Source organism: Aegilops tauschii, chromosome 7 (genome assembly GCF_002575655.3).
Source record: "Aegilops tauschii subsp. strangulata cultivar AL8/78 chromosome 7, Aet v6.0, whole genome shotgun sequence".
Lineage (NCBI taxonomy): Eukaryota > Viridiplantae > Streptophyta > Magnoliopsida > Poales > Poaceae > Aegilops > Aegilops tauschii.
The window spans coordinates 44,428,323-44,444,010 of NC_053041.3; the positions used below are offsets into that span (position 1 = coordinate 44,428,323).

The window sequence follows — 15,688 nt, forward strand, 5'->3', positions numbered from 1 at the left end:
TTGCTACGTTCTGTAAGTGATTTATTTCTACCTCATCTCGTTCTTCATTGCCTACACTATATATATATATATATATATATATATATATATATATATATATATATATATATAGTCCTAACTATATTGTTGCGTACGCTATTATGCAGATTGAAGATTTGGGAATGCAAAATAAGAAATATTCATGATGTTGGGTTCATTGACCCACATATCGTTAATGGACATGTGTTACAATATCACCCCGAAGACGTGGAGAAAGACTTGTACAAGTTTCTTAGAAAGCATCAACTCAAAAGTCATATTCTATTTCCTTACCATTTTGGGTGAGTGTTTCTCTCTTGTGCCCATTCTCTTTTGTTTACTCCATGCATGGTATGTCTAATCGATGAGTTATGCATGACTGTGCATGTAACGTGTCCGCAGGTTCCACTGGATTCTGCTAAATATTGAACTTCACACCTCCAGAGTTCTAATCATGGACTCTATGGATTCGGATCCAAAGCGTTGGGCCGACATGAGAAAAATGCTGCAAAAGTAATTATTTTCAATCATTTGAGCTCTATATCGATCGGTCTCTTTCGTTCATTTCCTAATATCAAGTAACTAATAACTCCCTTGTTTATTTAATTTTCTTTGCCCTGTAGGGTTTGGAGATGGTTCTCAGAAGAAATTGTCGGTGAATTCAAACATGAGCTAGATTTCAGAAGGTTAGTTAATGTGGATAAGCAGCCACCGGGGACCAATCTATGTGGATACTATGTTTGTGAGAACATCCGGAGACTAACCTCTGAGCGGAAGGCATCGGATAGCGTGCGGAACGCGATGGATAACTTGCGGAGGAGGCTTAATCCAGAAGCTCGCTTCCGACCAATTCAAGATGAATTAGCAGGATTTTTCTTCAGGGAAGTCATCAATCCTAAAGGAGAACACTATACCGAGGACGCAGACATTTATATGCATACCCGAGATTGAAACTTGTTCGAAGTTGTATATGGTCCTCCATCCTAATTGTGTATGGAAACTTGTTCGAAGTTGTATATGGTCACCCGAGATTGAATATATATTATATATTCCTCTTGAATTCTTCTTGTTTGAAATTTCATATGCATGTATATAGTATCGTAGAATATGTGTACTGAAACTTCATCAAAATTAAAACAAAACACAAAATAAAATATAAAAGAAATAAAATACTACAAATTAGAAAGAAAGCAGGTTTAGGGGGGCTAAAACCCTAAACCTGCGGACGAGGCCTTTAGTCCCGGTTAGCCACGAGAACCGGGACTAAAGGTCCTCCGCCCCGACGGACCCCTGGCGGCCACGTGGACGGGCCTTTAGTCCCGGTCAGCCACGAGAACCGGGACTAAAGCCTTTAGTCGCGGTTCGTAAGTGGCGCGACTAAAGGGGGTCTTTAGTCGCGCATATTTAGTCCCGGTTGCACAGCCGGGACTAAAGGCTGTTGTGAACCGGGACTAAAGGGCTTTTTTCTACCAGTGTTCTCAGTAACTCCTGGCATACAAGCCAACGAGACACCAAATCGGACTCTCCTAATCACCGGCTACCTTGATTACGCTTATACTAATTCTTACGAAACTCAACTAGTAAAGCTCACACACATATAATTGTTCGGATTATTCAAACATAGTCGGCGATGAGCGCCGCAAGAGGAGCCTAAATGGCTCACAAACAACAAAAAAGTATGAAAATTTATTTATTCTATTATTACCCACTAGTCTGTTTATGCCTATATTCGTAGCCTGGCTGTCCGGCAGCAGTACAGATTATATAGTAATAGCGCACTTACCGGAGTGGTCACTGACAGACGCCTCCCACCCCTCCGCCACGCAAGCGACACCGGCCCCAGGAAATGCCTCTGCCTGCGCGCCATCTCCATCTCCATCCTCGTACTCACCAGCTGACATCAGAGCAGCTTCAACGCGCCGACCCTAATGGACACGCGCTTTGTCCGCTTTTTGTCTGTTTGGGTCGGGTCGTCCGCCCCCCTTTTTGTTTGGGACAGCCGTGCGCCCAACCGGCCGACCCAATTCACATCCGCGCAGAAAACCATGCAAAATGAACTGCGCACCAACAAAAATAGCAACTTCTGATCGTCTTAACTGAAGGAATACCCTGAACTCTTTGAGAAGGCACAGAACTTCTTCAGATTCACCGATCTTTGTTGTGGCTTTCAAATTTACCCCCCAAAAAAAAGCATTTTGCTTTCAAATTAGTTACTGTACGTCTTTGGTCTCAAACTAATTATGAACAGGCATCTCTCTTTATCTTTCAATAATTATTAATGTATATATATCTTTGCAGAAAGAGGGAGTACTATTGAATGTTAATAAATAATTCTTCTGCAGGTTGATACATCCTTCACAAGACCACTTCACGCGCTACCCGGCCGCTGAAAATGGCCGTTTCGCGCCGGCTCCGGCGCAGCAGCTGTCTTGCTGCAACGCTGCCTACTGTGCTCAATGCGCAAAGCATAGTGAACCACCTTACTGAAACTAATCAGAGAAGCATGTGGGCTAGCAGAAGGATAGTGGAGGACGAACAACTGTACATAATCCATGTTCAGGGCAATGCTGGCATCGGTCTCCCAGTTACGCTGGTCGTCAAGAAGCTCCAGAGTGTGGATGGAATAGTGGACGGTAATCTAGAGAACCGCTGCAAGTCAGAGATGATCCTATAAGCCAGCATCTGTCACGACAACATCGTCAACAGCCTACACTTCATCCAGAAGACGCGATGATGCTCGTTCACACGTACGAGGTGAATGGCAGCCTTGACCACTGGCTGCACTAGCGGAGGAGGGCGAACCACCGCTCAGCTGGCCGCAGAGGAAGGCCATCGCCATTGGCGTGGCCCAAGGGCTCTGCCACTTACACCATGGATGCAATAGACCGATTGTCCACCACAACATCACCTCTAATAACATCTTGCTTGATCAGGAGTTGAATGCCAAGATCGCCAGTTTTGGTGCTGCACAGATGAACATGGCCGGGCTCAACCAACCATTGCCTATCGCGGGGTTTGTATTTGGTAGCTTTGGATATACAGCTCCAGGTATGGTGAGCGATCTATGCTTGCAATGAAATTCCGTCTTATAACTAGCATGATCATTTACTAAATAGCCATATAATTGGTTATTTGTAGAATATGGGAGGGCACTTGCTTTTATCCGTGCACGATGTGGTTGCAATGCTTGAAAACAGGAAGTTTTCATAATGCTATTGAAACGGTGTTTGTTCTGTTTCTGTCTGCTTCGCACATGCCTATATGACGTAACACTTCTGTTGAATCTTTAATGATGTTAGTATTTGGAGTGATTGCTAATTTGGAAGTTGCAAAATGAACTTTCTTGTTACAGAATATTGAGTTAATTAGGCAGCACAGCATTCTCATGTTTCTGACATCGAAATCTTGAATTCTTAGGAAGTATCCCCTCTAGATGTTCGCAGGAGAGCCAAATTATGTTCTTCTTGGGCACCCAATGGAAAGGAACAATGAAGAGCACACCTATTCTGCTGAAATGGATAATCACTAAATATATATATATATATATATACACACACATCACTAGTTAGTTTGTACGGTGACTATATGAAAGATGTTGTCAGATGTGTCTGCCTGGATTTAAATAGTTTATCAGGGTATCTTGTATCTTCGATACATCACTAGTGAGGGTGTTGTCGAACTGAAGGGCGAAGGGCATGTGAACTTTCTTGTTACAGAATATTGAGTTAATTAGGCAGCACAGCATTCTCATGTTTCTGACATCGAAATCTTGAATTCTTAGGAAGTATCCCCTCTAGATGTTTGCAGGAGAGCCAAATTAAGTTCTTCTTGGGCACCCAATGGAAAGGAACAATGAAGAGCACACCTATTCTGCTGAAATGGATAATCACTAACTGGTAGGCTGTAGTGATGTATATATATATATATATATATATATATATATATATATATATATATATATATACACATCACTAGTTAGTTTGTACGGTGACTATATGAAAGATGTTGTCAGATGTGTCTGCCTGGATTTAAATAGTTTATCAGGGTATCTTGTATCTTCGATACATCACTAGTGAGGGTGTTGTCGAACTGAAGGGCGAAGGGCATGTGAGCTTATTTGAGAAGCATGACATCGTAATGCTTCTCGCATCCAATATAAGCTGACCATGCCAAGCAAGAAATATCAGCCAAAATGAAGTCCATGAGAAAACAAAGTGGGTCTCAACTGCTCTAGCTTTCAAGAATGAGTTCTTCGTAGGATGGGGTAGCACATCCAAAATTATGTTAGTCTTTGGAGTGCTTGCTCCTTGGAAACTTGCAAAGGGAACTTTCTTGTTAGGGAATATTGAGTGAAGTAGGTAATATAACATTCTGATGTTTCTGACAGCAAAGCCCTTGCTGTTCTGTACTGCACATCGTGGATTCTTAGGAAGTATTCCTTGCAGGGATATTTGCAGGAGAACAAATTTATGATCTTTCTGTGCGGGGACCTAATGAAAACAATCAGATGACACAACTATTTTATCGTTTGAAACTTATAAATGTATCTAACAGATACTCATTGTAAATTGCAATGCTGTTGTATTGTGATTACATGAAAGCCAATGTTGCCCGTTTCCTGTGTGAATTTAAAGAATTTGTCTGTTGCTTCAGTTCCCAACCTTTTGTGTTTCACAAATTCTTATCAGGGTATCTTATTTCTTTCAGATACGTCACCAGTGATGTTCTCGAAGTGAAGGGCAAAGTGCCATGTGAGGTCAGCTCCTGATGAACTGACATTGACTGAACTTATGTTCAGTGGTACTTTGAAAGATGCTACTGTAGAGCAGATGGTGGCTCTGCTTTCTTTCCTTGTTTGGCGAGAAAAGCTTCAGGATGCCCCAAAGCCACGGTAGGAGCAAGAGACAACTCAAATGGTTGCTTGAATGCAAGGTACCTAATATACTACTCCCTCCGTTCCATAATTCTTGTCGTGGTTGGAGGAAGTAGTAAACAACCTATTGCTGATGTCACAACAATATATTAGCTCCACAACTGATCCTAATACCAGAACCTATTGTTATGGCCTTGCCCATGACAGATCCAGATCTACGTGATGAAATTGCAATGTCCTAACATTTCCCCATGTACAGGTTTACAACCTTCTTATTACTTGGCTCGTACTGTTCTTGTTCATGTAAGGATATGACAGAAACAAGGGTGCTCTACTGCAATTTTTGTTTTAAGTTGTTGCTGCCTGGATGGCTATGTCTTGAGAAATACATCAGTTTAAACTGAATATGTGGAATGCCGTCAGTACCAGCTGAATGTGTCAAACTGATGTGGTTACAAATTAATCAGTGTGCAAAGCCAGTTGATAAGTTTCCAAAAAAACCAATCGATCAAGAGTGCGTTTCCTGCCTATTCTGTATCCCCTATAATGTATCAGGACATGCTTTCACACAAACGTTTCAATATTTAGATGGAATACTAGTACACACCAGGATAAGGTGTCAATAAATCTTTACCTTTTTCATTCCTAGTTCTAAATAGATTGACACATGAAGCATACCAGTATATATATGCCCACATATGCATCAAAGATTCATCAAGAAAACAAGCAAACACTCCAGCCTACAATTGCAACCATCCCACAACTCTGTCAACTCTTCTCTTTGAAATGGAGAATGTTGTTGTGTTGATTGTTGGCGCTGGGCCAGCAGGCCTTGCAACAGCAGCATGCCTTAGCCAATTCTCAATTCCCTATCTCATTGTCGAGCGTGAAAGTTGCAGCGCGTCGCTTTGGCGCAGCCGCGCCTACGATCGCCTCAACATGCATCTTGCAAAGGAGTTCTGTGAGTTGCCACACATGTCATACCCACTAAATGCGCCAACATACATACCAAAAACCTTATTTGTGAAGTACTTGGATGATTGTGTTGAGCGTTTCAACATTCAACCCAAGTATCTCACTAGTTTGGAGTCATCCACATTTGACAATGGCGAAAATGTTGGTCCATCGCGGCACATGACATGGCAAAGAGCACAATAGTCAGGTTCACAGAAAAGTTTCTTGTTGTGGCAAGTGGTGAGAATAGTGCAGAGAATATTCCAATGATCCCCGGACTGCAAAGTTTCCCGGGTGATGTCATCCACTCCTCAAGCTACAAGTCAGAAAAGAGCTACTCTGGCATGAATGTATTGGTCGTTGGATCTGGCAACTCTGGAATGGAATTTGCTTATGACCTTGCGGCCCATGGTGCCAATACTTCAATCATTATACGAAGCCCGGTATGTACACACATTATATATATTTTTTGGCCTGGAAACACTAGGGGATCCCCCCACCCCCACCGTATGGGCAGTATATATTTTCAGTGGGTACATAGCAATTTCTTATTATAGTCTCCACTAGAAGGATGCAATTATTCAGAGTTATTAATAGAAAGTATTTCATGGTATAGAGTGATAGACTGTTTTATAACATGCACAAACAACTAAACAATTAGACGAACACCGAAAAAATAACTCTTGAAAGAATATGATTCAATGAAATTTTACTTTATGATGCAGGACTTCAAAAGAGATGTGACATGTTTTGTTGTTGCAGATTCATGTAAGGACAAAGGAATTAATCCGGTTGGGGATGACACTTGCTCGCCGTCTTCCATTGAATTTAGTGGATAACCTCCTTGTGATGGCGGCGAATTTAATATTTGGAGACCTATCAAGGTATCACATTAGAAGGCCAAAAATGGGTCCAATGATCCTCAAGTCAGAAACCGGCCGATCCGCTGTTATTGATGTTGGCACTGTTGGGTTAATCAAAAAAGGTATCATCAAAGTAAGTATATCCTTGACATGACATAAGTTTCATAACAGATGTTGTCTTCATATGCCAAGTTATCAATATTATATTCATCTCCTATAGATACAAGGGAGCATTAGTAAGATCATGAGCTATATAGTTGAATTTTGGTGCAGTAAAAAAATATCATTTGACGCGATTGTGTTTGCAACTGGATACAAAAGCACAACAAATATATGGCTCAAGGTAACAACATCGATGTTTGAATATGTCTGAGTTTGTTTTCTTGGTGCAACAATTGTTAAATCTGCTAACAAGCTCCATGTTGTTTTTTTATCCCAGAATGGTGAGAACATGTTAAATGGCAATGGACTGCCCATCAAAGAATATCCGAATCATTGGAAAGGTGAAAATGGGGTCTACTGTGCTGGGTTAGGAAGGAGAGGATTGGCTGGTATTGCAGCAGATGCCAAGAATATCGCCAATGACATCAAATCAATGATAGGCGTTATGTCCAGCTAAATTATCAAATCAGTGAATGTGTCTTCTACAACGCGATGCCTTCCATTGCTAGGCTCCTCAACAAGATCAAGGATGAGATCCGATGCAGGGCTAGGGCAGGGGCACAAGGCCCGTGGGTTGTTCTGCACCAATCCTGGGATGTCTACTGAGTTGTATGATGTACTATAAAATTAACCTCCTAGGAGGGCTGTAACTTTTCCCCATCCTTTCAATGCAATGAAACACAAAGGTCTTTTGCGTTTTCTCGATTTTTTTATCTTTTACATGTAGTTTACCAGGGCTAGTGTGCTAGACGGTTGATTCTTTGAGAAATTTATCCACCGCCACATGTCTATCTTTGATAGAACTAAATTTTTGTTTATTTCAAGGTTCATATGTGCCAGGGAGTAAGCATTACTTTTATAATATAATCAAGGGCTTTATACTCACATGGTGCAAAGAGCATTGTAATTTTTGTTGAATTGTTACCTACAGTATTTTATTTACTTGAATCTACATATGCAAAAGTCATCCGCTTGAACATGATGTTTAACAACAAGGGATTAAGTGCAATTAATACAATCCCAAATCATGAACATCAAATGGTGCAAAAGATTATCAAGTCAAAGTTGTTCATTGTTTCACGTCAGATGCACACGAGTAATTGTAGTAGCTTCCAAGTTTTTATTTATTAATTGCCAAATGAAAATCAAGATGATTTCTAGAAATATGATGGTAATTGAAATGAATGGTAACAATGTATCCCAATATTTGCTTGATATGTACATGATTCAGCACCAATCTTCAAGCGAGGACAGGATTTCATTCCATATTAATTAGTGAAAACTAATTTCCAGTTTAATCTACCACCGAGCACAAACGTAATTACCTTCTCAGAACCACCTTCAGCAGTTGCTTCGCCACTTCCTTTAGAGTTTAGGCATTCTCTGGCATTTCTTCCCTTTCTGCAGAGGCAAGGAGAATGAAGTGTACCTCAGTTTGCGCTTTGTTATGATAGGCATGGCATCCAGATTTCGTCGATTATAACTACCATTTATCAATGTGCAAATGGAATTGCTAGAACTAGTCGGCGATGAGCGCAGCAAGAGGAGCCAAAATGGCTCACAAACAACAAAAAAAGGTATGTTCATTTCTTTATTTCTATTATTACCCACTATTCTGTTTATGCATGTATTCGTAGCCCGGCTGTCCGGCAGCAGTACAGATTGTATAGTAGTAGCGCACCTACCGGAGTGGTCACTGGTCGACGACTCGCGCGGCAGAGCACCGGCCCCGGGAAATTCCTCTGCCTACGCGTCATCTCCATCTCCATCCTCGTACCCGCCAGCTGACCTCAGAGCAACTCCAACACACCGATCCAAAAGGACACGCGCTTTGTCCATTTTTCGTCCGTTTGGGTAAGGTCGTCCACCCCCTTCTGTGTTTGGCTCGGCCATGCATCCAACCGGCCGACCCAATTCACGTACGCGCAGAAAACCTATGAATTATAAAAAGGCTTGTGGCTATAGATCATGCTAGCGGCCATGCCATCGCCCAGAGTTAATGCCGGTGCCATGCCAGCGATTGACACACATGCATCCTTCTAAAAAACACCATACAGCTCATGCTAGCGCACTTGCCAGCAGCTGGCACACATGCCAGCACATAGAAGGGGCGTGAGTTCAACCACGTCATCTCGAGCGTGGTCCTGCCGACACACTTGCCGGCATACAAAAAAAGATGGCGCTCTCCGCCATAATCACTCGTCATCGAACTTGAGCATATCGGTCTGCATCTTCTCGAACGAAGGTTTCTTCCTCGGGGACACCATGCTCAAGTCCACCTTCATGATCTCCACCCCCTTCGTCTTGCAAGCGAGCGCCACTTCTTTTTCCTTGGTCTTGGCATTAGTGGCCTCGATTTTGAGCATCTTCATTTGCTTCTCCACCTCCATCTCAAGCTTCTTGGCTTGCTTCTCCGCCTCCATCTCGAGCCTCTTCCTTTGTATCACCATGAAGGCCTTCATTTGCTCTTCTTTGTCTTGCCGGCCCTTCTCCTCCCTTATGTCCTTCTTGGTCATCATGCCTTCCAATGTTGCATGCAAGGCAATCAACGCCGCACCACGATTGTCCTCTTTCTTGGAGTTGGTCTTTCCCCTCGGCTGCGGCTTCTCTTCCTCGTCATCCTCGACGTCCTCCTTCCCTCCACACGCCTTCATGGCGACATATTGCGCCTTGAACTTCTCATCCCTGTTGATGACCATCCAACAATGGTTGAGGTTGAACGACTTGTTCCCATGTTGGGCCTTGAAATCTTTCAAAGCTTGAGATGCCTACAAATGAAGAGCATGCAAGCATATGGGCAAACGGACCAGCAAGCATATGGGAAAATGGACAAGAAACAAAGGAGACGAAGATGGACACATGTATACCATGTCCTTAATGCCGAGGCCCTCACGGGACGTCCCTCGATGCTCTCAAGGGTGGCACCAAAATTGTTGCATTCTTGTTGTATCACCCTCCAACGCTTCAAGAGGGACACCCACCCACGCTTGCTATCGATCTTGTACGGCGTGAACTTCTTACGTTCAGGATATTCGCGATGAACACGTAGCCAAAAGGTTGATGCCTTTTGCTCGGCGCTGACCTTGGGGTCTTGTCCAATGTCGCTCCAACATTCAAAAAAGAGCTTGTCCTCATCCTTTGTGTATGCGTTCGCTTGAATGCTTTGGCGCTTCTTATTTGCATTGGCTTGGGTGGCGAGCTCATCTTCAAAAAACATAGACTCCCTGTTGATGTCCACTTCATCTTCTTCTTCTAGGTCGTAGTCCTCCGGAAATTCGTGGTCTTGCGGGGAAGTGCCGCCCATGCCATCTTGGCCTTGCGCGAAGGGGTCGGCCATGCCTCCATGGCCTGGATCAAAGGTGCCGGCCATGTCCTCGTGGCCGGCCATGAAGGGGCCTCGTCCGTCTTGGTTTGGGTCTCATCGAGATCAAAGGTCGCGCCCCCCGTACTGCCTTCGAAGTTGATGTTCTCGATGATGAACGGTTGACCATCTCGTCGTTCGTCCGGCATTTTGCCGAACAGGTTGCGGGTGTCGGGATGCATGTCGGCTGGGATCTCCCACGGGCGCTTCCTCGATGGCCATGGGCGCGCGCGTGGTCGGCGCGACCACGCTCACCTCCGGCGAGCACTCCACGAAAAACGGGAGGTTTGCAGGTACGGATGGAAGCCGGGCATCGGCGGCGTCGTGGACGAGCACGGCGACTCTAGCAACGGCAAACGAGGAAAGGCCGACGAGCCCGTGCTGGCCTTGGTTTAATCCTAGGTAGTGTAGGGCCTCCCTCGTTGTCGCAGCAACTCTGGCAATGTTTTCCTCTTGCTGTGCGGCGGCGGCCAGGGCGGCGGCGGACGCGGATTCGAGCTTGCGTTCTTGCACGTGCTTCCACCCCTTCCTCTTGACCGAATGCATAGTCCGCTGCTCGTCCGTCAATGGCTTCTTCTTGGTCGGCGCCGCCGCGTTGCGAGTGCCGCGGGGCTTGCCTTGCGCAGAGGCGAGGCCAGCATCGACGTCGAGGGTCAGCGCGTCGTCCATGGCGAGTGGCCGGGAGCACGAGCGAGCGGTAGTTCTTTGGGAAAGAGAGGGAAATGGCAGTGGCTATGCCGCCGATTGGCGGGCCAGGGAGAGGAGTAGGCGGGCGTCGCGGGCGTCCGTTTCGTGTCCGCGTCGACGCAAGCAAGACCTAAATTTGGGTCGGGAATGGGTCGCGTGGTGGACAAAAAGCGGACGCGCGTCCGTTTGATTCGCTATGTTTGCCTGATTTTTCTGTCCGTTTCAATCTAAACTGACACGAATTAGGTCGACGCATTGGAGTTCCTCTCATCTCCCGTCTCCTGCTTGCCCCACGCCAAGAAGCGGCAATCCATGGTGGCGCGATAGCGAGAGGTCACGAATGGGGAAGAAGAAGCGGCGAGGAAAGGAGAGGTGGCGAATAGGAACGACAGCAGCAGAGTGCATTCACCGATGGCGTGGCTCCGATCTGCGGGTGGCATGGGACGGCGGAGCTAGCAAGCCGAAGGGGAGGATGGAGAGCGATACCCGAGCCCTTTCTACTTCGCTCCCTACTGGGCCTTCTAACGGCCCATGGACTAAACCCGAACTACTCACTCAGCTTGCTAGTGCTTGAAATTTAGTAAAGCAAAAAAAAGTGAAATGTAGTAAAGCATATGCATTCCCCAAAACAAAATGCTACATGTCCCTTCGCTACTCACTCAACAAAGGACCCGACTAGGCGGCGCCCGAGCGCCCGGACGGGGGAGCAAGCACTCCCCCATAATAGGAAAGAGCATCCACGCTCCCGCAGGAACACCTAGAAAAGGAAAACATCAGGTTCCATATGCTCACGTTATATATCCCACCCGTATTTATTACGGATCAAAAACTTTAAAAAGTTGTAACTTTTGATTCGGGTGTCGACATTCAAATCCGTTTTCACCGTTGGGTTTCTCGCGATGAGTTCTTCAAATCTAGATCCCGTATGAGTAGGTTTCGACGAACTTTTTTTCCGAGCAACTTTGTGTCCTATAGAGGAAACTTTAGTGCTACAGGAAAGCAACTCATTTTTTTCCGTAGTATGACTACATATCAGCGGATGACTACAAGTTGGTACCATGACTATCTATTGACTAACTACACCTCTAAGTCGCTTATCATAAGGACAACTCCAACGTGGATCACCAAATCGCCCAAATATCGGGATCGGCCTCTCTAGACACTTTTAACCAGTGACGGTCATCTAATTTGTTCGAACAAGTCCGTATGTCCGAAATGATCCAAGCCGAACGACGAGGGGGCGTTCTTAGAGCCCCTCAGCGTCCATTTCTCCCTCTGAATCGAGTCGGATCACGTTTCCTCAGACGACAAGAGGAGAAAAATCCAGCCCTCCTAATTGAGGTCCCCGCAATGGACAAAGAATCCGCACTACAAATGGGAGATGCTAACCTAGCGGTCAACCTCTGACCGTTGTCTGATGATGCTTTCTCCGCCCCTCCCGAGCAAACGCGACGTCCAAAACTAGATGACGCGTAAAGGAGGAGACGTTGTCCCCACTGAGCCAACCATTTCTGTTGTAACAAGGAGGAGGCAACAACAACTTTGAATATTGATAAACGCAGACACATGTAGAAAAGACTATGTTCACCCAACAGAGCTTGTTGGGGTAGAAAAGAAAAACAACTAGGTGACTTGTATGCACTTGAGTTGTACTTAAAAAAGCCAATAATTTTTGCGGTGTTTCTGTGCAACTGCAATGCATTTATCAGACAACTCATATGTAGCCCCAGTCTGACTTGGTATATAGATAAAGCGACCACATGTAGAAAAGACGAAGCTCACCAGGCAACTCATCTGTAGTCCATGCATAAAGAACTCCACAGTTTTTCTTGGGCACCTAGGCAGTAGCAGAGGAGAAAACACACACACACACACATAGTCATGTGCCTCATATCTCCAGCTAGTAAACCTGACCAGTTTTCTTTTCATGAGGGTTGGGCAACTGGATACATGGTTTTAGGCAAATTGTATGGTTGATTGTGGGCAACTGGATAGTTAGTTTTAGGCAACAGTATAGGTGATTGTGGGCAACTATGACGCCTGAAAAGGGGATAAAGAACATACGCATGTTCATTTTTGTAGAGTTCACAGATAAATTTAATCCTCTAAAAACACTTCGCGGTTTTAGTTATGTCCCCATGACCAACTCCACCATGCTCCCCTTCTATGATTAGTCGCCAAGTATTTACGATCATACCAAGGGATCCCATCTCGAGGAGATAAGTTTTTGACGCATCTCTACGACACAAACTTGAAAGGTATCTAAAACCTTTACATATAAGCCAAATTATGGTCTTGGTGTTCATAAGGATTGGGCAACTGAATACATGGTTTTAGACAATTGTATGGTTGATTGTGGGCAACTGGATACATGGTTTTAGGCAACAGTATGATTGATTGTGGGCAACTGGATACATGGTTTTAGTCAACAGTATGGCTGATTGTAGGCAACTATGACACCTGAAAAACAGATTAAAAATATACACATATTCATTTTTGGAGGAGGCTCATAAATAAACTAATCCACTAAAAACACTTCGCAGTTTTAGTTATGTCCCCATGACCAGCTCCACACCGCTCCCCCTCTATGATTATTTGCCAAGTATTTACGATCATACCAAGGGATCCCATCCCGAGGACATAAGTTCTTGACGCATCTCTACGACACAAACTTGAAAGGTATCTGAAACCTTTACATATAAGCCAAATTATGGTCTTGGTAATGTTTTTGTTCATGAGGATTGGGCAACTGGATACATGGTTCTAGACAACTATATGGATGATTGTGGGCAACTGGATACATGGTTTTAGGCAACAGTATGGCTGATTGTAGGCAACTATGGCACCTAAAAAAATATACACATATTCATTTTTGGAGGAGGCTCATAAATAAATTTAATCCACTAAAAACACTTTGTGTTTTAAGTTATGTCTCCATGACTAGCTCCACAACGCTTCCCCCCTGTGATTATTCGCCAAGTATTTACAATCATACCAAAAGGATCCCACCCCAAGGAGATAAGTTCTTGACGCATCTCTACGACACAAACTTGAAAGGTATCTAAAACCTTTACATATCAGCCAATTTATGGTCTTGGTAATGTTTCTGTTCATGAGAATTGGGCAAACTGGATACATGGTTTTAGACAACTGTATGGATGATTGTGGGCAACTGGATACATGGTTTTAGACAATTGTATGGATGATTGTGGGCAACTGGATACATGGTTTTAGCCAACAGTATGGCTGATTGTAGGCAACTAAGACACCTAAAAAAACAGATAAAGAATATACACATATTCATTTTTGGAGGAGGCTCATAAATAAATTTAATCCACTAAAAACACTTTGTGATTTAAGTTATTTCTCCATGACCAGCTCCACACCACTCCCCCTCTGTGATTATCCGCCGAGTATTTATAATCATACCAAAGGATCCCACCCCAAGGAGATGAAATTTTTGATGCATCTCTATGACACAATCTTAATTGAAAGGTATCTAAAACCTTTACATATCAGCCAAATTATGGTCTTGGTAATATTTTTGTTCATGAGGATTGGGCAACTGGATACATGGTTCTAGGCAACTGTATGGATGATTGTAGGCAACTATAACATCTGAAAAAGGGATAAAGAACATGCACATGTTCATTTTTTTAGGAGTTCATATATAAACTTAATGCCATAAAAAGCATGTGTTGTCTAAGACAATCACCTCACATATGTGTTGCATGTATGAACACAAAAGCACAAACAGCTCAAACACATGTATGCATACACCAGTGGCAACGGTAGCGCCCTCGGCGTGCACACACCTATAACAGCAGCATGCTAGATGTGTAGGTCTTTGCTCTGACGAGGAAGTCGAAGATCAATCCGGCTGTGCTCTGCTTGACGGATCAGATCGTCGTGATAGCGAGGGCGAGCAAAATCGAACCGTACGCGACTCCAAGCGGGCGACGGCGATGACGAGCAAAACCGAACCGGACGCGAGTCACGCGACCCCAAATGGGTGACGGCGAGGGCGAGCAAAATCAAACCAGGGGAGCCTTTGAACCGACGAACCGAGCACGAGCGATATCAAATCCGGGGTTATTTCTAAGCCTAAACGGATGGCGAACCGAGGACACAAATAAACTTAGTCCCCTGAAAACACTTTCTGGTTTTAGTTGTGTCCTCACGACCAGCTCCAGATCGCTCCCCTTTATCATCTTTCACCAAGTATTTATGATCATACCAAGGGATCCCATCCCGAGGTGATGATATTCTTGATGCATCTCTATGACACAATCTTAATTGAAAGGTATCTAAAACCTTTACATATTAACCAAATTATGGCCTTGATAATATTTCTGTTCATGAAGATTGGGCAACTGGATGACAACTGGATGAACTAGATACATGGTTTCTAGGCAACTGTATGGTTAATTGTGGGTAACTATGACACCTGAAAATGGTATTAAAAACATACACATGTTCATTTTTTAGGGGTTCACTTAAATTTAATCCCATAAAAAACTTCATGGTTTTAGTTATGTCCCATGACCAGCTCCACCCCGCCACCCTTTATGATCATTCGCCAAGTGTTTACCCCGGTGACAAAAATACCCTCCCCCAATAATGTGTGCCACTTCTAATACATTATTTAGGCAACTCCTGATGTTATTTTACGCAAGCTCATGTGGTATAAAACACTTATAAATAAAATGTTAATGGGCAACTCCACTCGACAAAATAGAAAAAATTCGGGACACTTCTGATGCACTCCTG

The 15,688-nt window shown here is 44.1% G+C and overlaps 1 protein-coding gene and 1 pseudogene across 1 annotated transcript; both read left to right on the forward strand.

The window, feature by feature from the left end:
* Positions 1 to 1,314: 1,314 nt before the first annotated feature.
* Positions 1,315 to 3,432, forward strand: LOC141026545 (probable receptor-like serine/threonine-protein kinase At4g34500; annotated as a pseudogene).
* Positions 3,433 to 6,030: 2,598 nt separating this feature from the next.
* LOC141026741 (probable indole-3-pyruvate monooxygenase YUCCA10) lies at positions 6,031 to 7,327 on the forward strand. The gene is made up of 4 exons (XM_073503588.1): positions 6,031 to 6,288; positions 6,608 to 6,841; positions 6,929 to 7,051; positions 7,148 to 7,327. The coding sequence occupies exons 1-4, from the start codon at positions 6,031 to 6,033 to the stop codon at positions 7,325 to 7,327; spliced, it is 795 nt and encodes a 264-aa protein (XP_073359689.1).
* The last annotated feature ends 8,361 nt before the right edge of the window (positions 7,328 to 15,688 follow it).

What these genes read in the sequence shown, in the direction of transcription:
- LOC141026741 (XM_073503588.1), top strand. Translation starts at nt 6,031, where the DNA reads ATGGCAAAGAGCACAATAGTCAGGTTCACAGAAAAGTTTCTTGTTGTG. An exon ending in TCAAAAAAGGTATCATCAAA is followed by an intron (nt 6,842 to 6,928) that starts GTAAGTATATCC and finishes CATCTCCTATAG; the next exon opens with ATACAAGGGAGCATTAGTAA. An exon ending in CAACAAATATATGGCTCAAG is followed by an intron (nt 7,052 to 7,147) that starts GTAACAACATCG and finishes TTTTTATCCCAG; the next exon opens with AATGGTGAGAACATGTTAAA.